General features: G+C 44.1%; 2 protein-coding genes across 4 annotated transcripts in view; both read left to right on the top strand.

Annotated features, from left to right (window-relative positions):
- Nucleotides 1–125: 125 nt before the first annotated feature.
- LOC139107554 (polycomb protein Sfmbt) lies at nucleotides 126–6,419 on the top strand. Of its 3 annotated transcripts, none has more exons than XM_070665245.1 (10): nucleotides 126–379; nucleotides 950–1,233; nucleotides 1,316–1,547; nucleotides 1,618–1,811; nucleotides 1,883–2,077; nucleotides 2,150–2,414; nucleotides 2,542–3,278; nucleotides 3,425–3,680; nucleotides 3,766–4,112; nucleotides 4,194–6,419. In XM_070665245.1, exons 1-10 carry the CDS (start codon nucleotides 358–360, stop codon nucleotides 4,521–4,523), a joined length of 2,862 nt encoding a protein of 953 aa, XP_070521346.1. In that variant the 5' UTR covers nucleotides 126–357; the 3' UTR covers nucleotides 4,524–6,419. The 3 variants fall into 3 exon arrangements, with proteins under 3 accessions (XP_070521346.1, XP_070521347.1, XP_070521348.1); XM_070665246.1 differs by having other exon boundaries at nucleotides 974–1,233; XM_070665247.1 differs by having other exon boundaries at nucleotides 1,010–1,233.
- Nucleotides 6,420–8,492: 2,073 nt separating this feature from the next.
- Nucleotides 8,493–26,162, top strand: part of Crp (transcription factor cropped) — a 116,650-nt gene continuing 98,980 nt past the window's right edge. The window contains exons 1-2 of the mRNA XM_070665252.1: nucleotides 8,493–9,716; nucleotides 25,261–25,597. Coding sequence (XP_070521353.1) covers nucleotides 9,631–9,716; nucleotides 25,261–25,597 — 423 coding nt within the window. The 5' untranslated portion in view covers nucleotides 8,493–9,630. The remainder of the gene's footprint in view (nucleotides 9,717–25,260; nucleotides 25,598–26,162) is intronic.

Raw genomic sequence — 26,162 nt, forward strand, 5'->3', positions numbered from 1 at the left:
TTTTGTTTCTACAGGAAAACTAAGTTCTCGTTGCGTATCACTCGTCGCGCGTCGCGCAATTGGACAAATCCGCCATCATGATTTTACTGGCTTGGTCAACGGTTGGCCATTCTGGCGGGGGGGAACGGTAAAGGGGGTGGAGGCGCAAAGCGAACGGCCTACCTCGAATGTTTTGCCCTATTGTTCGAAGGATGTCACGAAAACCGACGTGTCTCGATTGACTCTGGCTCAGACCAAGTCCAAGCGGTGGCGATGTGCTTTGCGTCTATCGAGATGGGACTAGTGCACCCCGACGAGCAAAGACTACGGTAATACCGGTGGAAAGCGTCGAGGAAATCTCACAGGCGACCCTTTGTCATGGATATGCAAGCTTCAAATGGTACGCAATTGTTTTCCTATGCGGCACGATTCGCCCGTGACCGGCCGGTCGTTTCGTTTCCCGATACGTTCCCGGATTCATTTTTCACATTTCCTTAGACACCAAAAGCCGCTAGACGCGCAAGTGACAATCTCCGTTCTCGCGCGATCGCGCATTAGAAGGGGTTAAACACGAGCATGCTCCGGGTCCCCTCAGCGTCGTCTCCCGAGCCTAAACAGTAGTCGGAATTTTGCGCAAAGTATACGCGGCAAAGACGCAATCTCGATTGCTTTCATCGCGATTATGCATCGCGCAATGGATTTAGCGCTGGATGAAATTGCGGTTCGCAAATCAAAATTCTATTTGTAATAGGATCCATCCGAAACGCATCCGACGATATTCCAAATGTTTGGAACAAATTTTTAATTAATTTTGAATTAATTACTGCTTCGGTAATTTTTTTTTTGTTTTAATTTTAAAATATTAAAACAATATAAATAACGTTATACATTTTTCGGAAGCAGAATTTACAAATGATTATTCCTGTATTTACTCGGGTAAAGTAACAATTGGTGAATCGTGTGAATGTAGGAATGGATATGTGTATGAATACAGTGTATACTTCCATCCCTGGATTTCCTGAACAACTAGGGATGGTATGGATGGGAGATATGATGATGGGAGAGCCTACCCATGAACTCATGCTGGACCCCCGTCAAAGTGAAAGCCCGTTTTTTTCACACGGTTCACATCCCTATGAAGATCTCAGGAATCATCACATTGCTCCTACAACTATGGTACGTTACATACCACAACAATTTTCAAATGAGTGTTCAGAACCTGATGAGGCTGTAGATGCTCATGAAATACAGCAAGTGAGTTTCGTTTTTTCAGAAGAAATTAATTCGTATTTTTATGCAATTTTTATATTTAAATAATATATTTATATATTTCAAGGATTATGACTCACAGTCTGAAAGGCCAGAGATAAGTGAGTACTTAACATTGGAAGATTACATAGGCGATGAAGAACGAGAACAAATCGTGAGCAACGCGGCAACTCAAACTACAGACAATCGCAATCGGAAAATAAAGCCTATCAAGCATCCAGGACTTGTTTTAAAAACACCAATTGCTTATCAACCTCACACTGATCTAAATTTTATTCCTATTCGTAAAGACGGTATAGGTACGTATAATTTGCAATTAGAATTATTCGAAAGCGAAACAAAGATTAAATTTGCATTTTTATTTTACAGCTGTTTGTGAAAAATGTGGTGCTATTGGAGTAAAACATGCCTTTTATACAAAAGAGCGTAGATTTTGCAGTAGAGCTTGTGCACGGTCTTCAGAACATACAACACCTACTGCAGACTCCACTTACAGTCCATCTCATTCAGTGGATCAACCAGTTTCTGTGAATCAAATGTCCTCTGATACAAAACCAAAAGATGTAAGCTAATAATTAATTTTTTACTGTGTGAAAAACGGAAAAATTGCTTCACGAATATTTCGATGTTCTAGGTTGTCGTAAAAGAAGAAATAGATATTAAAGAATCTGTCGAATCAGAAAAGGACAAAGTTAAATTAGAGCCGGTAATGCCAGAAGATTTACCCGTTAGAAGAAAGAGAACAGCGGAAATGGCGGGTTCTTACGACTGGACGCCACAGCTGGTTGAACCAGGATTTTGTGCTGCTCCGGTTTCTTGCTTTAAACATGTTCGTTTCTTTAAAAAACGTTTTGTCTTATCGTATTTATTTACAGAACACTCAATACATCTATTTTTTTAGGCTCCCATATCAGAAATTTGGGATAACATCACGGTGGGTATGAAAGTAGAAGTAGAAAATACCGACTGTGATGAAGTATGCGAGGCTTTCCCAGATTCGTTTTGGGTTGCGACTGTATTACGAATATGCGGGTATAGAGCTCTATTAAGGTACGAAGGCTTTGGACACAATGCAGATAAAGATTTTTGGGTATCACTTTGTTCAAACGACATACATCCCGTTGGTTGGTGTGCTACGATTGGAAAACCTCTTATTCCACCTAACAGTACGTAAATAAATTAATTTTTTTCTTCTAATAATATACCTTAGCGATATAATAATTATTTATAAAAAAAAAAAAAAACTTTATAAAAATGTACGTGAAAAATTCACACATAAAATAATTTTTTTAGCGATCGCAAATAAGTACAAAGATTGGAAGGACTTTTTGATGAGGCGATTAACCGGTGCAAGAACATTACCAACAAATTTCTATAATAAAGTGAATGATAGTATGAAATCTCGTTTTCGATGTGGTCTTCATTTGGAAGTCGTAGATAAAAACAGAATCTCACAAGTAAAAGTGGCGACGATACAAAAGATAGTTGGTAAACGTTTGCACGTGAGATATTACGATTCATCTCCGGAGGATAACGGGTTTTGGTGCCATGAGGACTCGCCTCTTATACATCCAGTAGGATGGGCTAAGAAAGTCGGACAAACGCTAGATGCGTATCCTGCATACTTGGAACGTGTTACAAAATCAAAATTATCCGAAGATGACGCAACAGAGAATCTTTTTCATGTGCCAAAGAACCATTACATGCATCTCACATACACGTTTAAGGAAGGAATGAAAATAGAAGCCATCGATCCGCTTAATCTTTCGGCCATATGTGCGGCAACAGTTATGCAAGTTTTGGAAAAGGATTATATTATGATTCGTATTGACAGTTACGATGAAGATGCGAGTGGTGCTGATTGGTTTTGTTATCATTCGTGTTCGCCGTGCATTTTTCCAGTTGGCTTTTGCTCTCAACATGGACTACCTTTAACGCCACCAAAAGGTTATGATCCTACTACATTTACATGGGATGCATATTTAACAGAGACCAATACTACACCTGCGCCTATGCAGTTATTTAATCGGGTAAGTTTTTTATTTTATTTTATTTTATTATTTTATTTTATTTCTTTTTTTATTTTATTTTATTTTATTTTATTTTTGGTAAATAAAAATGTATAGTTATTGATAATTGACAATTATATGCTATATAAACTTTTCGTATTTTTTAGGAAATTCCTCAACACGGTTTTATTGAAGGAATGAGACTCGAAGCTGCTGACTTAATGGATCCTAGATTAGTTTGTGTTGCTACTATTACTAGGGTGATTGGCAGATTGCTACGAGTGCATTTTGATGGTTGGGAAGACGAATATGATCAATGGCTAGATTGTCAAAGTCCAGATATTTATCCCGTTGGATGGTGTGATCTTGTAGATCACAAATTGGAAGGGCCGCGTGTACTCGTAAAAAACACTAGTCCTACTGGTACATATAATTTGCATGCTACTTACGTATATATTGTATATATTTATTTCTTGATTTATTTATGACTATTTTTTTACTTTTACAGTAAAATCACCAAGAGGCCTTAAACGTAAAGCTAAGAGAAAACTGAAGAAAGGAAGCAAGATGTCTTGCTCGAAAAATATACTACCTCGTCAGAGAGAACGTATTAGTATGGCTCGTGAACGCGGCCGAGAGTTGGAACCTGCTCAAGGAACGAAAATTGAAAGAGAGCGTGATCTAGAAAGTTTACCGGAACAGAGAAGCAGAGAACCAGAAACAGCGCAAGAGCCAGCTGGACCTGACCAAACTTTACCTAGTCCGACTACTGGACAAGGTCAAGCATTAAATGATGCGCAAAGTGAAGTACAGAACCCTCCACCTAAGGAAAGAACTGCTACGTCATACATTAATGCACGTATTACGATATTTTTATAAATATCCAAGATATAAAATTAAATATCTCGTAATTTATTTTAATTTTTTTATTTATAGGTCACTTCAGCGAGTACTAAATATATACCGAGGCTAGCAGATGGTGTGCAAAGAGGTTCAGAATTTGGTGATCTAGTGCCATCTGAGTGGAATGTCTTTGACGTTGCACAATTTCTTCGAGTTAATGATTGTGCGACCTATTGCGATAATTTCAGTAAACGTAAAATAGATGGAAAGACATTGCTGACTCTTACTAAGGACCAAATAATAGACCTAACAGGTTTCAAAGTTGGACCTTCTTTAAAAATTTTTGATTTAATCCAGCAATTAAAAATCAAAGTTAATCCAGCTCAGGAAAGATTGAAACTAGGAATGAAGAAATTATTATAACAAAATTAGCATGTAGTTAGCACTATAAATAAGTTCTATCATTATGCAAATTAAATATGGATTTACAGGTAAGACACGTGGAATAATAATTATTGAAGTCATTTAACAAGGTTGCATACATACATTAATAAACTGAAAGAATGTTAATATTAATTTTTTATAATTAAACAACATTTGGGTGCTGTTCGATTTATTATGAATTAGAGAACTTCCATTTTAGAGTGCAGTTGCGATATAATTTTCAACGCGTATATTTAAATATAAAATGTTTTAAAAATAATTTATTTGAATTTTCATCAACTTTTAAATGCATAAAATTAAAATAAGCTATATATAAAATAGTTATATTATTTAATTAGTTAATTGTTTTAACATTTTAATTTTATATAATTTCATTTATCATTAGTAAATCAATGATAAAATTTCAGAAATTAATTTTTTATATATAAATAATACTTTATTAGAAAAGAGAAAATATTTTTAATATTATCTAAATGTAATTTATAAAATTAGTATATTTATTTCATTTTTATCTATGTACTTCATTACTGTAAACAATTCTAAAATTATAAATATTTTAATAACGAAAATTATGTTCTATATTTTGCTTCCTGTTAATCATACATATATCAGTTTGATGTAGCATTATGTAAGCTTATTATTATGTAAGTAATTAAAGTTAATAATAGGAGAATGTGATTAAATTTAAATTTTATTTAATTTAAATGAATATATTTTAATAGAAATAATGTGCAACTGTGTAGAAATAATTTGTATCTGGTAAATTTCTTGAATTCGATTTTCTTGTTTCGTATAATTTATCTATAAAAGATTAATTAAAGTTATGATTCTTATATAAAAATTGCACTCTAGAATAGACTACTCTTTTTAAATCAAACAGCACCTAATTTTTTATAATGCCAGCAAGTATTGTAGAAAAAAAAAATTGGAATTAACATTTTTCTCACATGATATTACGCATATATATTTATACACACAACTTGATGTATGTATAATATACTTGTACCATTCTCATAAAGACGCGACATATTTTCTGTAAGGTTTTCGTGCTTAAGTTCTTATCTTCCAATCGTCGCATTACTTGTAAATCCATGCTGCACTGTATTAAAAATACGGATGCATCAATCACACACGGACATGTTATATAAAAATGAGTTTACTGGGATAAATGAATGAAAATAACACTTGAAGCGCTACGCATGCTTTGACAGAGTAAATTTATGTAGATGCATTAAAAAGGTAAAGCGAGTGTAAAGTACAAAGAATATCTTTCTTTATCAATCCGATGCCGAATCAATGTTGAACTTGTTAACTAATACGACGCATTTTTTTTTTCTTTTTTTTTTACAGAGAAATATATTTCTGTCTATTTTAATAATTCTATCAATTTACTCTGCACGTTTATGGCGTAATATATGAGTGAAATTGTATATAACTGGAGAGGAAAGAAAAATCGCACTGGACATGTGAGACTTTTGTATATATATTATATGTAACGAGATGCAGCGTGTTAAAGCTGTTTTTGGGCCGTGACGCAGGACGCTACGCATCATGTAAAAATTCTGCATGGCTTGTGTATAAATTATAAAGTGGTTGATGCATGCGTATGGTATAAATTGTATCCGTATATCGCTTTTATTGATATAGAACGAAATTGGTCCACGGCGTTTTGGCGAATGAAATTATCTGATGTTCTAATGTCTGTTTAGAACGAAAGTAAATCGCTGATTTTTGCGAGCCTCAGAATCAAACAATGTGCAACATTAATGTCGCGAGGCACGATCGCGATGCATTATTAAATTAACTGGACTTGCGTCATCGAAGGATATGTAAGGGCATTAAAGGGATCGAGGCCTTGGGCCTTGATTAATCGAATTCATTGCTCTTTTTATACCGTCGAGATCATGTCTACGAATCTATCGCTCGCGTTACTTATCATTAACTCAAATTTTTCTGTTTTTATGTAAAACTTAGCATTAAGGAATTTTGATTTAGCGAAGAACATTTTCCTTGATATCGATGCTTTCTCAAAAAGTTTACGAATCATTATATGAAACACGTATAAATTTATGCTTTAGTCGAGTAAGTAAGAATCACGCAACCGTAAGTACAAAGGAGCAATATTGATCTACGTTTTGAAGTTCGTATCTTATATGTTTAAATTATAAATTTGAGATACATATATGTGCGACAGTCTGACCATCTCGACTACTTTTACATTAGATTTTGCGTTACATCACAGATCTTTCGAACGTTTGTCATAATTTTTAGACAATCGCAAATTGGTAAAAAAAAAAAAAAAAGCGTGAACTAGGATGTTTTTACGAAAAGAAGAAAAGAAAAAAAAATGGGAAGCGCGATCTCTCAGAATTTTTCTACCTTTATCATTAATACGGCGCTTAGGGAAACGAGAAGATGTGCTGTAAAGGTATTTAGTAGTTATTACATCTTACCCCTCTATGCCGTATATTGTGACACCGTTACATATCAATTTCACTATTTGTACTCGTCGCGCCTTTCTTATCGTGGCATTAGACTTAGAAAATGTAACATTCCACGTTTTCACGAGTGAAAAAGATTGTAGGCTATAGAGGGCTAAGAAAATAAAATGGATATTTGCCAGGAAAGGTAACAGTTATTGCGGGTCTCTTTTTATCGAATTCAGTATCGTAGGTTCTTCTTGCGTTATCAGTTTTTTCATATTCATATAGTATCGCACAGCAGTTTTTAATGAAACAAAATTAATTTATATTTAACGTTCTGGCGATGTATCGCAAGAGGCGATGTATTACCTAAATTTTAACGTTTATTTAATTTTACTAATTACCTCGAAAGAATTAATTATGCCAACAAAAAGTGCATAGAGGATAAGAGCTTGGTAAAAGCTGAATTAAAATTGTCATAAATTTTTGTTGCTGTGAAATACTGGATTTATTTGGTAATCGCGTTAATTATTGATTAGATGATATTAGTTTTATTAAAATCAGGCGTGGGAAAATTTAATTAAACGATATTAATTGGCGTCGTCTCTACGAGAATCTTTCGCCGATAACGCAGAGATTGAACGTTGGCGGGGAATCCACGTTACCCGCGGGGTCATTAATTAAGGCTCGTCCGCGGGATGTCGTGCCGGGTAATAATCGTTAATTGCGACGCGGCCGCGGCGGAGTCCCGCTCATTGATTTGTCGGCGGCTTCGAAGCCTACGCTAGGGTCCACGGAATCCCTTCGACGAGTAAGCGTCCCTAATATTACGCCGAGGCGCGATATTCACGGCGACGAGAATCAGGGCCCGCGATGGCCGCCATGTCGAGATGATCGCCGAGGCGACGACGCTCGTCGTTCGCGTCGTGACGATCGGCGAGACACGGTCGTCTACTTTTGCGTCGCATCCGGCGCCTCGTAAAGGACGTAAACGCGGCGTGACGCGTCGGGGCGAGAGCGTCGGTCGACGCGGACGCGCCGAGGTGCGGCGAGGGTGGAGGGAAAGGAAAGGAGAGAAGAGGAGAGGAAAGGAAGCGGTAGGACGCGGGGATCGCGGAGTGGTGCGCGACGCGGCGCGTTGCGTCGCAACGGTGGGAACGTTCGAGTGTGTGCGCGCGTTGCACTCGCGAGCGCGTCGACGTTGGCAAGAGTGGAGTGAAAAGGGGACGAGAAGGGCGACCGGCCAGTAGAGGGGCACCGAGTAGCTGGCGTACGGGGCGGGGCTTTGGCCAGCTGGCAGATGTTTCCCGCGCGGTCCGCGTCATTCCTTTAGCGTAAACCTACGCGACGTGCAAGTAGTCCCCCGCGCCGTGGCGCCGCACATTTCCCACTGACCGCCACCGGCCACCTACGTGCGCCCGAACGCCGCGGATTAACGTGCGCCAGCGAGGGAGCCCGCGACGACCGCCGATATTTCATCGGGAGGAAGAAAAACCACGGCACAGATACCGGAACGGCGGAGGATGAGCTGACGGGGGATTGGTCTGAAGCGAGTCGCCGTTCAGGGCAGAGTGAAGTGCGCGGCTGCCCCCTGCGTCGAGCGCCGTGTCTCGGTTGTCCGGCGAACCGCGACCGGTGGAGGACGTGACTTTCGAGTGCTCGTTTGAGGTGAGCGATACTGCGCGTCGTGGAAGTTGCTGATCGAGCCCAGCGACACCCGCCGTTTACGCATACGCCGCGACGTACGCGGCTTAACGTTTGTCGCGCGCGCGCGCGCGCGTCCGCGTGCCGAATTACGATCGTCCATAGTCGCCGATGTGTGCGGGAGTAGTAGTCTGTTGGCGCGCGATGAGTCCGCCGGCGCGCGAGTGCGGAGTGGTACGCGGCACGTAGCTGCGAGTCTCGAGTGCCGAAATCTGCGAGTGCGAGTCGGTGCGAGGAAGCTGGACATCTCTCGACGTCGTCGGGGACAAGTGTGAAGACGGCCGAGTGTCGGACGGCGCGGTGCAACTTGACGCGGGTGTTGTCGGGGTGGAGGACGTGCGGCCGGTCCGGTGGCGCGAGTGAAGAAGAAAAGTGCCGACGCCCCGCCGGTGGAGAAAGCTGGCACCCATAGCTGAGCTCGCGTGGCGACGTACCTGACGCCGGGCGGCGGAGTGATTCACGGCGCGCCGTGGGGGCCCTCAGCTGTTTCCCGCCAAAGATCGCCATTACAAAACGCGCTCGGGCGTTGTGTGTGCGCGCCGCGCGGAGCGTGTGGCTGGTCTCGTGGGACGAATCTTTTCGTGAGCGCCCGCCGGCGTCTGGGCCTGAGGAGCGAGTGATTGCGGGCACGGCGTCGGCCGCAAGTGGCAAGTAAACCGTGTACATCGTGCGAGACGCATTTGGCTAAACGCGCGGTTGTTCGTCCCCCCCTCGGAGTGGAGTGCGCGGTCGGGCGACCGAGTGAAGGAGCGGACGAACGAGCGAAGCTACGAAGCAGCGAACGGACGGACGGACGGACGGACGAACGAACTCGCGGGGTGAAAAAGAAAGGAGTGCGCGAGGTACGAGTGCGCGATAACTGCTGCGAGGACGCGACGACGTGGGAGCCGCCGCCTTTTCGCTTCGGGATACGTGAGATCCGCTCGGCGAGGACACCCGGTGCCGCGGACTGACGAGATATGTCAGTGCACTTCGTTGCTGACGACCGAATTCTGCTCGAGGAAATCGTCGAGTCGACGGACCAGCCGGAAGTTGACTTGTGCGGGTGAGTTTCCTTACCGTTCACAATTACATCGAGAAAAGAAAGCGCGTTGGTCGTGGTGGAAGTAGTTGTACGCGGTGATGGTGTGTGAGTGCCCGCCATGAATCTACACTCTATATCTAACGAGTACGCGCGGTACCCGCGTTGACGCGACGAGGGCTATATATACAACGCTTTGCAGCGGCGGGCGCGGAAGAGAGAGAAAAAGAGATAGATAGATAGAGATAGAGAGAGAAAGAGAGAGAGAGAGGGGGGGAGGGCTCTTTAGAGGGAAAAAGCGCGAGAGAGACGATCTTTATTGGCGCTCTCTTTCTTTCTTTCTCGAGTGTCGTGCCCGGTTTGCTTATCGCCTCAACCTGTTTGCGAGACCGTAGCTGCCGCCGTGGCATCGTCGCCGCGGTGGCGGCAGCGAGAAAGAGAGAGGCAGCGGGCACAGCTGTTGAAGCCGGCCGGCCGGCCGGCCGGCGCCCGTCGTCCGATATCCGCCGCTGGTGGCTGCTGCCTGACTCCGTGTATGTGATCGCGACGCTGCAGCTGCCGCCGCCGCGCCGCCGCGGCTCCTCGATGCCGTGCTGAAAACGCAGGGACGCGTAGCGCCGCGTCGGACCGGACCGGCACGGCATGGCGCTCTCGCGAACCTTTGCGCGCTCGCTCTCCCTCGCGTTCACGCCCAACAAGCATGGCGCGCGCACGCCCGTGCCCGTTCATCGCGGCCAGCCGGCCGGCCGGATGCGTCTCTCCTCTCGTTCGCGCGACGCACGTCTGGCATTTCTTCCGTTACCGCGCATCCGCATTTCACTCTTACGTAACGCGAGACTCGCAATTTCGTAAACACCTCGTGAGATGAACTCGGCTCGGCGAAGGCGCCGGTAGATCCCGCTTTGTTTTCCCGTCACTTCGCGTTGCGTAAATTACATTACAATCTTTTTATTTCGTGATTTTCGGCTTTATAAGAATAACCATCGTCTGGGGTTTTTGCGAACTTACGGCAAGACGTGCCCATTTTACGTTCGAGACGCTCCCGTACACGACCCGGTAAAATTTTGTTAGCGCGAGAGATGCTGCAAGCTTGCCGCGAGAGATTGAATTTTTATTTATAAAATTCTTATCGTCACGCGGGTTCGTGTTACTATCAATACGTCGGCGGAAAGGAACTTGCATATATAAAATCGCTTCTACAAATGGAATTCGTCGCGAGATAAGGCGATCTTTGAAAAACGTTGCTAGGATTCAGAAGAATGCGCGTCGCTTCTTTTTTTTTTTTTTTTTTCTCGGCCGCACGCGCGTTTATTTTTTTTTTATTTTTTTTTATTTCGTTTTCGGTCTCACGAGTACAACGATCGTGGAACAAAGCGGCGGGAAGGCGCGAGGAAATGTATCCTTTTGTGAACGGCCGAGTGATCGACGGAGCCGGGGCACAGTGCGGCCGCGCGCGCGTTACGTAAAGCCGCGTTTGTTGCACAATAATCGGTTTCTATAAATAACCCGAAGCATGCCGCGCTCGAACCCAACTTCTTGTTTACATACGCTCGTCACCGTTGCACTGCGCCCGATCAAGTCCCAGAGATTAAATCTCATTCATGCGCGGAGGCGCCGACAGCGAACCGCGCGTCGAAATTAAAACAAACTTCTATAAGCGCGCTTCAAATTAATTATATTTATAATTATTCCGCGACGTCGCGCCGAACCTAGCGACGCTTTATGGCTCTTCGAGATTTCTTACGAGATAAATCTTAGCTTTCATAGCACGGATAAGGTAGTACGACGGTCAACTCAAGCACGTCGGAAAATAAGTATTCGCGTTCAGCGTTCTTCTTATTAAATCGCTTGCTCGTTATCACAATTTCATTGGCACGAAGGTTGCATGAGAGGCTGGCAATATCGACGGCGTGAAAAATACGAAACAGCGTACGCCGTAAAAAAAAAAAAAAAAAAAAAAAAAAAAAAGTGTCGGATTCCGACGTCACGGTGGAATATTGCGATTGGTGTGGAGCGTAATTTAATTATTGATGCACGCGACATGCCTAATCAAGTAATAATGCCATTTCTCGCGTCGCTTCGCGTGACACTGTATTATTTATACATTTCTAATCGCGGCAGCGTGGAGGCTGCGACGCGGCCTCGTGTACTCGAATTATATAATTCATCGCTTGTCGAAAGCGTCGAGCTACCTTATCCGCCAAACGCGTCGGACGTTCTTCATTTAGCGGCGCGGATCGCGTTTCGCTTAAGCTTGTTTGTTGGATGCTAAAAAATTATAATTACTCGACTTGTGTCATTAAACGGAAAGCGTCCCCGTTATCCCGCGGGGCCTTCGACGACGAGCGGGGTTTACGGAAACTATCTCGGGAACTTCTCTTTGCGCGGAATGTGCAACTCCGACACCGAGGTTGAAGCGTAACGCGTGAAATCGCACGAGATACGCGCTTATCCGTTTAATCGCGATGCGACAGGCACTACGTCGGCCCGTCAAGCCGACCGTTGTATTACGTAATGGTTCTTGCATTGCCGATCGTGATAAGTTTGCCCCTCGCTGATTAAGTAATTTATTCCGCGTACACGTCGCCTCTGTATATATTTGTTCGTTTATCGGTCTGCTGAAAATAGCCTGGAAACAACGCAAATTACATTTCGCATGTCGAACGCGTCTGCCGGCTTCTGTTCGTAATGCTCGCTAATTGGGTGCTAAAGACAACTTTCCGCGATGTGTTCCCATTAACGAGACTTAATCTCTCTCTCTCTCTCTTTCTCTCTCTCTTTGTCCGTCTGCCTGCCTGTCTCTCTGTGTGTGTGCGCGTCTCCTACTTATTTATTAGCGAGTATCATTTGGGTATGTTCTTTATATTTTTCCTACGCTCGCAGCTTCGAACGGTTCACTTTTAATATCATGAATAATTAATAATTTTCTCAACGCCCCTCCCTGTCAATGCCGATAGATGCCCGTTGTACAATGCAGCTTCTAATTAATTAATATGCATACTTTGCGGCGCATACCAAGGAGATAAAGATCATTGACACGTCTCGGTAATATTTATCAGCGCCAAGATAACGACCGAAGGAGATACGATCGTTTCGAGACACGCAACGCGGATTCGTCTCTCGCGTTCGAAGACGGCTTCGTTTCTCCGACGTACTTTTCACTCGCGAGCTTGACAAACGGGTCAAGCCAACAATCCCGACCACGGTCAACGTAGTAGCACCATAACGCGGGCGTGCATTGCCGTTTAAGTATATACATGCGTGCCGCATGTATGTCGGCGAGCGCATGCACTCGAGAAGAGTCAGTCGCCGGGCGCGGCGCGGCGGGATGCTGCGAAATGCATCACAGGCACGGTCCCACCCACTCTCGCGTCAAGTTAACCTGTGCGTTCGGGTGCGCTTGCACCCGCCGGCGGTTCGCGTCAAGTATCACAACCTCCGCGACTCGATGTGGCGCAATTCGAGAGACGCGTCCCTGAGAAAATATCGATCTGCGAACGAATTAACGCTGAACGTTCCCGAGTTCGCGGCGGGAAGAACCGCGAAAGGATAAGAACGAGAGCCTTGCGAGCGCGATATATTTCTCCGCGTAAATACTTAATTTATTTTATTCCGTCGAGGGCGAGTTACGCCGTGCGTTACGGTGGCTATTCCGCGGCGGACGAAAGCGCGCGACGTCGGGAAAATTCGCTCAAGGAGAGGCATCGGCGGGTTACGTCACTTCGGCCGCGAAACGCGGACGTTTGAACGGCTTCGTCTAGGAATGGGCTTAACACCTGTCCCGCAACGGCATAATTTTTTTTTTTTTTTTCCTTATATGCAATCTCGTTATCCGCCGCGACTTCCTGCCGGCCGAAACCAGGTCGGGGCGGTCGCGATAAGCGCGAGAACCGCGGATCGGGCGTTTTTTTATCGTTCGCGCGAATACAATGCGAGCGACGGGTCGGCCGCTTGCGGTATAATATCCACGACGGATAAAGGTCTCGCTGCGATAGATAATAAGCAGACAAAACAAAGTACCTGAAAACATGACTCTGCAATAAAGTCTCGCGTACGCGTGCACGTGCCGGAGGATGTTTCGCTCCGGTGCTGCACCGCGATTCACGGTATCGCTATTAATTAGCGGCTGCTTTCGTTTCTTCCGCCTCGCGATTGTGAATGCCGCAATAGACGATGACGAGCGGGTCTTATTTTTCAAAGTAGAACTCGGGACTCGCGATAATTGCACGCCAAGAACGTATCCCCGCGTGACCTGTGACGTTGTTCCATCGTTAGTTTATTAATCGATAAGGAAAGTTTAGTACGCTGTGCTCTCGTTCAAGCTCGCGGATATCGCTTACCGCTGCGATAGGTGTAAATAGACAATACGGAGCCTTTATTTTAGGAATCACCTGCGACTGACATCTCGTAATGTAGCACGCGAGCGAAATATAATCTGGGTTACGTGGAGAGAACTATAAATTACAATGATCTTCAATTTATCAAATTTTAACAGTTTAAATTAAATTAAAAGTAATAAATTGTGATTGAACTTAGAAGCGAGTCATTCGCAACATTTTACAAAAAAAAAAAAATAATTCCTGCAATCTCCGACGTGGCTTGAAAAATAGGACACCTTACGAGTGACCTCCACCCAGCTTACCCGTCGAAAAAAAAATCCTACGCAGCGCGGCATTGTTATTATTAATAATTAATTTTTTGCGGAAAAAATTAATGACGCCGCGCGTCGTGTGCAATGTTTTCCAGCGAGCTGAGCGCGCCGTCTTACGCAACGTTCCGCGTGATTGCGATTCATTTGCATGCTCGGGCTCGATAATCCCCGGATAGATGATGGGGAACGCGCCGCGACCTAGCTCAACGAGGAGTACGCAATTTTTTCCCAGTGCAACGTACCGCGTACGCGACGCGCCGTCGTCCGTCACTAGGTCGGCGACTTTCGAGGTTAACCAGCCAGTCACTTCGTGACCGTCTACGAGCCGGATGGCCGTCGACGAGTACCTCTCGTCTGCTTTTTACGATCTACGTTTACGCACGCCTCTCCGCTCGCGCGATCGGTACGCGTGGGCGTACGAGATAGGGAGCCATGAATGAGGCCTCTAATTCCGCGTCTAGGATCGCTCGCGGACCGTTATCGCAGCATCCGCAACAATCGCTCGGTACGCGGCCGCAAATGCGTTCCCGTCATTAAGCCGCGAGACGAGTCTCGGCCTCGTTTATCTTGTCTCGGGCTTCCCGGGCCCTACGTGAGACGCGCGCGACAAAACACGTGGACGGGCGCATACGTCACGCGCGTGAGAATAAAATGTCGAATGTCAAGAGTTGATTTTGTGACCGGAGCCCACGCGACGCCAGCTGCCGCTTAGCTAAAAATATCCAACGCCTTTGCCTTTTACTTTTACTTTAAATTAAATTTTTCTAATAAATTTATACCCGTTAAACTTTCTTTTAGACCGCGCGCCTTGCGACTCGATATTTATTCAAACGATCAACAATGTTTCACGTATTAATCGAGATTATTAGCGCAGAGCAAATTAATTATAGAACGTTTCTTTCGCTACCTTCTTTTACGAGAGACATTCTGTAACGTTAATTATCAAGTTTGCGTGAACAAAAGATCCATAGATCTCTCCGTGTAACAATACAAACAATTCTATCTCCGAATGCGCCGCAGATATCTCGCCGCGCAGCTTCACGATGCAAGCGCATTCGATGCGCTCGCACACGTAACCGTCAATCTAATTTCTATGATGCGCAACTTCGTTTCTCATAGAGAATAAGCGACCGAACCGCGGAGACGATCCCGAAACTCCTTTCAGCTCTGCTATCTGACAGCAGACAACAATGGTTTCTCTGTTGACCTCTTATGCTCCACATATCCGTCGTGCACCGCAAACTCTGCTCACACAGATATCCCGCGCGCGTAGAAGTGCCTCGCACGGATAAAAGCGAAGGGACCGACGCAGGAATAATGCCTCTGTCTCACGCCTTTCTTTCATATTTCTTTAAGTATTCACACGGTGCCTTTTTGTCGCGATGAAAAATTGCGTCGTTTAAAATTAATAAGAATTACAATTGCAAACATTTTTTTTTTTCTTCTTCTTAAATCTTTAGTTTGTTAATGTAAATCTTGCAAATATTTAATTTTTATTTACGAAAGAAACTGAAGAAAAGAAAATTTTACTTTCGGGACACACGTGATTCTGTGTCTTTCCTTGCCGAACGACAAAAATTACAAATTCCTTTATACGAATCGTTTACCTGAGTTCTTTTAGAATCGCAAAAAAGAAAGGAAGAAGAAGAAGAAGAAAAAAAAAAGTATACCAGAGTACCTGCTTCCCTCAGTTCGAACATGTTGAACATATTTCGAAAGCGCGTAGAAAAATATTTCAAGCATTTTCGGAGGAGACATTTCGATAGAATTTAGTTACGATTGAGAATTCATTTGAATAATCTACAATGTTCTTTAAAATAATAAATTAATTTTTATAATTACGAGTTATCGATTTCATTTTGCGACGACGCTCGTTATTGCGTAATGAAACTCAACGTCGTTGAAAGAGTGGAAACAATCGATCCTCGGCTGCTTTCTTTTCTGAATGCACGTTGACAGAATCGATCGTGGCCGATAAAGCGTTAACGATTATAATTCACAATTGGAATCGGTCTCGCGGGAGTATTCGCGGCGTGACACGGCCTAGTCATAACATTCGCGATAACGGGCGTTTTCCTTTGACGAACGCTGACGCGCGGGTAGATGCAGTATTTATGTCACACGTCGTACGAACCCGGCGTATAAAGAACCACGCCGCGTTCTTTCGATCTGACGCGGTACACAAACCACCGGCTGTCATCCGCGCCTCGGTTCGCTGCCTCGTCTCGTATCCCAACAGCTGGTTGACTCGCGTCATTTTACGCACGGGAGCGCACGCATTCCAATCGTCATCTGCATAAATTGTCATTGTTTTTTCCCCGCAGGTGCGCTCTCTCCCGAGTGATTAATAGTAACAATGTGTTTGCATACGCCGCGCGCGAGCCCGAGGTCTTTTAATTATTATTAAACCACCTGAGTTAACGAAGCGGCGCGTGATAATGTTCCCCGAGTCGTTGCAATGATTTCATCAAATACATATTGATTGATCTTCGACGTTGAATTTAAAAGTAAAGACCGATCTTTAGACGGAAGACGGATAGATATCTCCGAAGGTGCGTTTCTTTCGATCCGTTCCCGACGATGGGGAGATAAATTCAGTCGTCGGAGCCGAAGGTGAAGAAGGAGGAAGTCGCGGGACGAAACGGGTGGAGGGAAAAAGGCACGTAGACGATTCGACGTGGCGCCCGTTGGGCTGCGCCTTACGTCACACCGCTAAATATATGCCCCCAGCCGTTCCCAATCTCATATCCATTCTCGTTCTTCATTTCATCCCGCGTGTCGTTACGCGGGCGAGACGCCGAGAGCTGCCAAAGGCATCCGCGTTCGCGCGGGCCGGCATGCGTGCAGCTCTCCTCTTACTTTGTCCCCGTGTGCGTGTAACTTGATCTCGTGCGCTTCGGAAGCCGCGGATGCAACGACGGGCGTCCCCGAAACCGACGCGACGCCGTGCCAACAATAACGCCGGCTGATTGTTATTGCCCGGGCGATTGCACCGACTATTGAGATAAGTCTCGGAGAACGAGATCTCCGTTTTTCGCCTCTCCTCGAAATCGCCTCGTAATTGCTACCTAGTGTCACGTATTCCGCATTTTTATTTTATTTTATTTTATTTTATTTTATTTTTTTCATTATGTTTAGGTTCAAATTTTAATATTGCGCAATTTTATTCGACCTCGCGATGTACGGTAACGCGTCATCGCAGCAAGAAATGCTCGGGGTAAAAGAGGAACCTATTGTTGCCTATTTCTGACCCTAATCCTGTTAACATCTGCCGACGACAGTTCCGTTCGCAGAAGAGACCCTTCCAGATGTGTCGCGAGCAGCCTCTTTCCTAACTCCGCGCTCGTTTCCTTTCTTTAAGCACGCGATCCGTAGGGCTATTTTATTTTACCTTATAAGAACAGCAAACTTTAATATTTTTATTTTCTCTATTTTATTTATAGAAAAAAAATATATGCACAAAATTAATAATTAATCCGAGTATAAAGTTTTAAAATATCGATAATTACGTACGATAAATTTTTTAATACGGGCAAGGCCTAATTTTTTTTAATAAAATTTACGTATCTTTGAAATGTATAGGATATGATAATGTAACTGTGAGACACGACGATCTCTTCGATTATATCCTTAGATAGAATTTCGATTAGTTGCACCATCGTTCCATGTTCGGTCAAAGCGAAGAAGGCAAAAAAAAAAAAAGATCTTTTTTGGTACCTAACTTGCGCGCTAGTACATTTTGGGCACTAGAAATAAATTCTGAAAATATCTGCTAGGGCGGACGAGAACGCAGGAGGGTGCTCGGAACCCTAAACGCACATATTGACCAATTGGAAACGTTACTTTAGCAAGATAGCCTTGAACGGCCATGTTGAGGTGACACGTGGAATTTTCACCACGAATATTTTTCGACTTCCTACCTGCTTTAGGTTAGTTTCGAAACTAAGCTGAAACCAAGCCGAAAGAAACATAGGATACCTTCGTATGTATTTTTCGCACGCTTACGTATTTTTTTTTTGGAGAAACGAAGTTGTAGATCATATCGAGGTGAGTTAATAAGTATTAGCTTTTGGCTTTTATATTGAAAAGATTCCGCCTGATTGAAAATATCGAGAAAATATTAATTTAATAAGTTCGCACGTGCTACGGTTTTACGGCGTTGCGCGGTTTGCCCTTGAATACTCGAAATTCTCGTCATAGTCTCAATGGAGTTTTATAAATGGAACTATCGCAAGGTCCTTCGCTATTTATGAGCAATCGGTACGGCATCTTTATCATCCGTTTTCGCGCCATCCTCTCGTTAGTCACTCGCAGCTGATAGACGAGCGCGTGGTAGATATCGTGCAGAAACGTTAGTAACAGGCAGCTGACTGACGCCAGCCGACGGTTATTTTTACAGCCGTTATAAGGAAAAGAAAAAAAAAAAAAAAGAAACGGGGGAAATCGTAAAATGCAGTAAAGTCTCGGCGTTATGCAATGTTCCTAGAATCGCTCTCGTAGAATATGCTAATGGAAGGTCGTCTATTCTGCTATATCTGCGTGTGTCATTGTTACGGTATGCACCTTCCTCCCCTTCCAATTCGCGAAGTTAATTATTCAGTTCTTCTCGAGTTATGCGCGGATGCGTCACTGGAATTTTCAGCACGCATGTATCACCGTCTTTACATATATTATGCATTTATAATCGAGTGATCCCGGTAGCTCGCGATAACTCGGATGCGACTGTAACCTTTCGGGGTATTGCTCGACGATCGGGTGTTGCAACATCGACGTCCGCGAACGTCAATAGTTTTGGCGAGCCACGGTGACGACGGTCCTCGTCGAGATAATGCCGGAAACGAGAGAGAGAGTCGGTCGTCGAAAGAATCGCGCGTCGTGACTCGCGCTTTTTTATTTTTTTTATTTTTTTTTTCGCGACGAATTCCCTGCGAGGCGCGTCCGCTACCGCGGCCACGTTTCCTAGTCGGTCGCAGCTGATAGGCAGCCGTAGATAGCGACGCTCGTGCGAAGGTACCGGTAACAGCCAGCTGAGTGGCGCCAGCCATCAGCTGTTGGTGACTCACGCGAGCGAGTCGACTGAGAGTTTACCGCGGACGGATGCACACAGCCGCGCGTCGTAACCCACACATGCATGCACATGTACCAACACTAGGAGGCGCGTGCGCCAGAATACGCGCATGCCGTTGCCCGCATCGCGTCTCACGAAAGCGCTCCCGACAAGCTTTTTCCGCCTATCGGTGAAAATCCACCGGGTGCACGTGCACCTGGGTAGAACCCGAGACGCGCAGACACCTTGCCGCTTTTTCTATCCCGCCCTCCACTCCTCTTTACGTCCTACTCTATTTTTTTTTTCTTTTCTTTTCTTTTTTTCTTTTCGTCGTCGATTTACGAGCTCATAATTGGAACTAATTGCGTGACGTAGCGTGCGTTCTCTAAAGCGTATTCACTCTGATAAATCATAGTCACCGATGCCAGCTGACGACTTAATTGTTGACAGATGTAATAATAGCGCGGCCGTATTTTGACACCGCATGGTCAATTTACGAATAGAAATTATCTCCCTCCCGAATAGTTTCTTTTTACTGTATTTTTTTTTACATAAAAGTTTTATAACGTATAAAGCCTGAATGACATTTATTTCAAGTGTGTTGAAGTAGGATTGCGAAAATATGTTCTGGATTTATTTTATCGATTGAAATATTTTTTCTGTTTAGTTAATTATATTGAATTCCGATGTGTAAAGTCTTTCAATCTACTGTCGCTTCTCTCTCTTTTTTTTTCCTCAATTTTTTATTATCAAAAATAATTTGCCAACACATGTAGTTCAAGCAGAGCGCGTAACCTTGCAAGAAATTATCTCTTGCGGTCCGGCTGCTGATTATAATTCTGACACGGGCACAACAGTTAATCACAGCTGTGTTTCAAGTTTCGAATGTTAAATATTAAGTGATTTAAAATTTCCGATTAATCTTTGCTTGCTATTTATTACACTAGAAGAGACGCGTGCTATTTTTTAAAAGACTTCAACTACGGAATAAAAAAAATCATGCGACTTACCAATCTGCACTTCAGCGGAGTTGAAGAAATCTGCCGGTGACTGTAACATAAAATGGGAAATATTAATGTAGACGTGTCAGTATTTTTGGTATTAAAATTAATTAAAAAAAAAAGGGTAAGAGTTTTTTTTTAATAAAGATTTTATTTAAAAAAAAATTCATGCTTACCTAAAAGTTGCTCCGCTGATGCAGGATGCCCTTCCCGGGCCTGCTCCTCCTCTCAGGTGGGACGTGTCGAGTCATCCTTCCGCGCACATGTAACTCGCGAACACCCCGACCGTGATTTTACTGTCGCGAAATAAAACCGTGTCAAAAAACTACGTCCGAATACTGTACGGAACTCCCGGAACGACCGACGAACCGGCTGCGGTTCGTATAATTCTCAATATCGGCGGTGACGACACTTTACTTGACGACGGCGGATGCAGCTGCGTCGATCTGCAACAAAAAGAAATATAAAGTTTAATTGTAGAGATGCTACAAGTATTTAGTCGGCAAGCTATTAGTTTCGCGTTTAAAAAAATTAATTCTTACCTCTGGGGCGGCTCCGTTGATGTACGATGCCTTTCCGAGGCCTCCTCCTCCTCTCAGATTTTTAGACCTCTCGTCGGAGTGACTGGCTTCCTCTCAGATCGTTTAAGCACTCGTCCTCGTACATGGTTACCTGCAACAAAAGTCCGGATAATTAATAAAAATACCCCGAGTCTGTACAACGCTTCTAAAATAGATAGATCACCTCAGGGAGATGTGCGGATAAGGATATAACTTACTTTAAGGAAAGGAGACGTAATCACACGTACTCTCCTCACATTGAGAATCACACGTGCTCTCCTCACACTGAGAATCACGCGTACTCTCCTCACACGTAGTATTGCACATGCTTTCCTCACACGGAGAATGGAGAGGAGAAGATCTCGTATCGCGAGGTATTCGTTGTACGGAAATACGTATTAATTTCGGCACGAACACGCGGTTTGCGTAACGCGTACGTGTGCTTCGCGCGACCGCTGGAGAAGGACAAAGCGGGAGTGTGAGTGGTGGGGGAACATACCTAGCTCGCGGCACGTAGGCTCGCGCTCGCTCTCACCCCCCTTGCCCGCCCACCCCCCTCGTTCCCTCCCGCGGCTATCTATTAGTTACTCTCGTTGGATTTAATTGAAATATTTTATTAGTATGTCCAGACAAAGACGGTGCTTTCACCAGACCGTCCTCGATCTCGAAAATCGCGAAGACCGTCTTTGCCTGAGCATATTAATTAAATATTAAAATTAAATCGAACCTCAAAATCGCCGACGTTGTCTCTCGCTTCGCGTGAAGCAAGCCAAGCGAGAGATGCAATATTTAACATTAATAAGATTATTATGCTAAAAAGATTGCAAGAAATTAAAGAAATAATTTATAATATAAATATGCAAATGCCCAGAAAAGAATTGAGAAAACGTGCTGACCACGAGATATTCGGGGCTAAAATATATATATACGTATATGAGATAACCGTGAACTCTTTGGAAATATGTAAGAAGCTCATAATTCAGAAGATAGCCGAATCGAGTCGATAGCGTATTCGACTGGTCCGGAGTTAATCGCTCCGGCACGGATAACGTTGTAAATCCTGTCCCAATCTATTTTAAGCAAATTAAAAGGTATGAAAAAGTAACGCGATGAAGAAAAAAAAAATGTAGCTGGAATCTAATTCAGGTTTACGTGTGCCTTCTCGGCCGGGCACGTGCTCTTGGTGAATCTTAATCGAAAACGCGCTGCGAAAACGCGGGGAATGATCGACGCTGAGTTATCTTTATACGTAACGCGCGCGCGGGCGCCTTTTCCCTCGTACGGTGGCAGGGTTTCAGGGTGAAAAGGAAGGTAGCTCTATCCACTTCGCCGACCTACTTCGCCACAACTGATCTGGCCGAGCGAGCGCTCTGCGGGTATCCGGCGAACGAACGTGGCTGACGTCACGACAGCCAGCCATCCAGCCAGCCAGCAAGCCGCCGGCGTACCAGCTGATCTAATATAACCACTCGATGAGAGAGTACGCCACGTGGATTTCTGGTTCCGTGGACCTCCACGTGCCGTTATGAATGATCGCCGATGAATGCCGCGGCCTGATTCAATCCCTCGCGCGCGGAGAACAATTCACCCCGCTGGCTGTCGCGAGGAAAGACGGTCCCGCTCTCGAAAAACGACGGCACGTATCGTACGCGACGGAAACACCGATTTCTCCTAATATCGAACGAACGGGAGCTTGGTCCGTGCTGGTGCACGTTGGCGATATCGCCGACTGTCGACGAACGGTGGACGGCCGAAATTAGTACGAAGCGTACAGGCGAGCGGCTTGGTCAGCTACGAAGTGTCACGCTAAAAGACGTTCCGTATCGTTGAAATTCACGAACGACGGGGAATATATATTTTAGCGTCGCGGCGAAGAGAGATCCCCGTCCGTTTTTAAGAGATGTCGCAATATCTAGCGCGAAGAGACGAAGAGCTAAATTGCGGAGTAATGCCGCCGTTGTAACACACCTCCGCCGTCATTGTAAAACCTTTGACGGACGATCGTGATTTGAAAGCGTTACATCGCCGGATGATGTACGATTGTCATTATGCGCGCGTGTCGCGGTATTTGAGTGACACCTTCGAATGAGTAACTGTTAATATTTCAACCAAAGAAAATTACTGGACAGGCGACAAGCGGTCGATAAAGCGTCGTGACATTTAAAGACGCTTCTGTTATTTTTAAGTATCGTTGTAATCTTTTCGTGAATGCGTTTTTACGAATGATTAAAAACTGTTGCATGAAAAATAATTGCGTACGTTCTTTTTCATTTTTTTTCCCTTTTTTTCCCCTTTTTTTCCTTTTTTTTTTCTTTTTTCTTTTTTTAAATGGGCTTTTGCATTCGTTTATATTATCGTATTAACACGTGGCGTTTCGGAGCAAGGAGCAAGGTTACGGTTCTCTCTGCTGAGTCATTTTCGTTACACCCACCATCTCGATCTCATCTGCTCTCCTTTCCTCTCATCTATCTCTCTCTCTCTCTCTTTCTCGTTAAGTTTCTACCGCCAATTATCAACGTACCTATAATTTTTCTAACTGTTTGTTGTCCCCTCATTTATTGACTACCTGCGAGCACGTTTGCGACATTGCAGAATAAGCATTGCATAATTAAAAACTTTGCTAGGTTATTTATAAGTTCCCCGCAGTAGACTACGTCGTGTAATCCCACATAACGATGCGCATATAACATTGATGGATTTAAGGAACATATCCCTATCAATTTTAATACCAATGTGGTCTTTACATCTTGCATTCTAAGAGACGCAAGAGTTATGAATTTAATCTGGTGTTTCGTTAATCAGTTTTATTATTAATTTATGATTCTTCTTCTCTGCGCTTTTAGCGAACGTGAAATATTTCGTATTTGAATATTTTGTAAAAGAGAGAAGCTTAACAAATCTAGATTTAAAATAGAATAAAAATACTTTTTTTTTTTTTTTTAATTGTAAACGGCGCTTTAATTACGAAATTATTCTATTTATTAATTTTTGAAACATCTGTTAAACTCGGTGATCTGTCCTTTCACTTTCATTTAATCGCATTATCTCGAGCATATTCAAATATGAATGAATTTCCTACGTGTTTACAGCCAACAAATATTGCTTTTTAACTGAAATTCGCTTACGTAACTTTTCACGTGTGCGTTTCACAGCTGACCTTTCACAAGACCTAGTTAGAATATTTGTCACAATACGCGTTATTATTCTTGCATTACTCGCGTGACATTATTATTGCAACTACTCGTAATATGTTACGGATATGGAATTAGACACGATAGAAATATCGTCGGCGCTCAATACTTAAAAAAAATATATATATATTCATATATACGTACGCGGTTTTATGAATTTTGTTAATTACAAGCCGAGCGGTGAAATCGACTGATCGTCGAGTGCCGCGCTTGAGACTCTCGGCGAAAAAAAAAAAAAAGAGGTAACGATGTTGGCAAATCTAAGTGGCCTATCAAATCGCATGAGACCTCAGCGCGGCCAGATAAAGGTGTTTGCGGACGTGCGAGCGGTCGGAAGCGGCGCGAGAAGCCTTTGAAGCAGCCGTTGAGAAGCGTCAACGACGTCCCGCTTCATTGACCGCGAATTCAACCGTCCGCGAGTCCCGTCGTCGTTCGATAAAAGAAAGGAAGGGAAGGGCATCTTGCCCATGCAATTTTCTTAAAAGGGCGGCGGCCGAAGCTGGCCGGGCGTCGATCTCAATCACGGCAGAAAATTCCGACGAGGCGGTCACGTGTTACGTATTAAATGCGCGTACTCTCGTATTAGTGGTCTCTTTTTCCTCGCTTCCTTCCTCCCGTTCGCATCACTTTGATTAGGGCCCTATCTCGCTGATAGTCGCGCCAGAATACTTTGACCGTGGACGTTTATCGCCCAACGGAAACGTCTTCTTTTTTATTTTTTTTATTTTTTTACATTTTTTATATATTTTTTTTTATAACGGCGATACGCGCGCAGCTGTCTGCGTACAAGGTAATTAAAATAAATGGACGTAGATATAAAAATATAAAGATGCGAGAGTTCAAGGATCGCAGTCTTTTAGCATTTACAAAGTCGAGCGTTAACGTTTTCTCGCAATTAATGCGAGGATTAAGAAATTCTATTTGTACGAATTTAATGTAGAAAAAAAAAAATGTGCGTCTAACGATTTGAAAGAGAAAATAATTTAGAGTATCAAGTACTATCGCGCGCTTAATAATAAGACGCCTATCACGTAATTTATTGTGAATGCGAAATATTGGCGACCTTTGGAGCTGCGCAAGAAAGAATTTCATTAACTTGGTAATTTATCTGTTCGCAGGAACGTCGAAGCTGTAGACGACGGCTCGGTGGCCACGAGTGCGACGGTCGCCGAAGTCGCCGATACACAGGAACAGCCGCCGCAGCAGCGGCAACAATTACCGCAATCAAAGGGTAACGCCGGGAGTGGACGGCGAATAGCCAGCCAAAACGTCGCGTTGAGCAACGGCAACAGCAACGTCGGCCGTGTCGCCTCTCGCAGCCATATGGAGCAGGAGAAGAGGATGCGGCGAGAAATCGCCAACAGCAACGAGCGACGTCGCATGCAAAGCATCAACGCTGGATTTCAGTCGCTGAGATCGCTGCTGCCGCACCACGAGGGTGAAAAGCTGTCCAAGGTAAGTGCCCAGTTTTATTACTGACCCCTGACCGGAGTCTTCGTACGCATCCGACTTGAACAAACCCGCTATTTATTGCCCGAGAAGCGCCAAATCTTGGAGCGCTGTACGAATCTCAACACTGCGCGTAAAAAAAAATTTGTGAAATAGACACGCAACTTGTTCGCGGATTCTTAATATTTTATCTGAATGGATATCTCGAACTCGATTTCAACAAAGTATTTGTACGCGTTTCAGTACATGTAAAATTATTATAATAACTTTTTTTTTTATTTTTTTAATACTGGTACGAAAAGTCGGGTGGGCTGATACGAGAATATGCGAGGAACACTTCCTCCAATAAATTTTTCCTGTGCTGGAGGAATAGTTCGAACCTGGAGAATTCTCATTTCGTCCACGTGCGAGATGCGGCGTGCGTAAGCGAGACAAATCTTTCACGCCGCGCTCGTGCACGCTAATCGAACACGAGGCACCGCCGGGGAAGTGCCGCAAGAGTGGGTCACGCCTTTGCCCTAGTACCACCTTGCGATTCCGATTGTCCGCCCGGGCGTTTTCGAACTTGAGA

Source organism: Cardiocondyla obscurior, linkage group LG13 (genome assembly GCF_019399895.1).
Source record: "Cardiocondyla obscurior isolate alpha-2009 linkage group LG13, Cobs3.1, whole genome shotgun sequence".
Taxonomy (NCBI): domain Eukaryota; kingdom Metazoa; phylum Arthropoda; class Insecta; order Hymenoptera; family Formicidae; genus Cardiocondyla; species Cardiocondyla obscurior.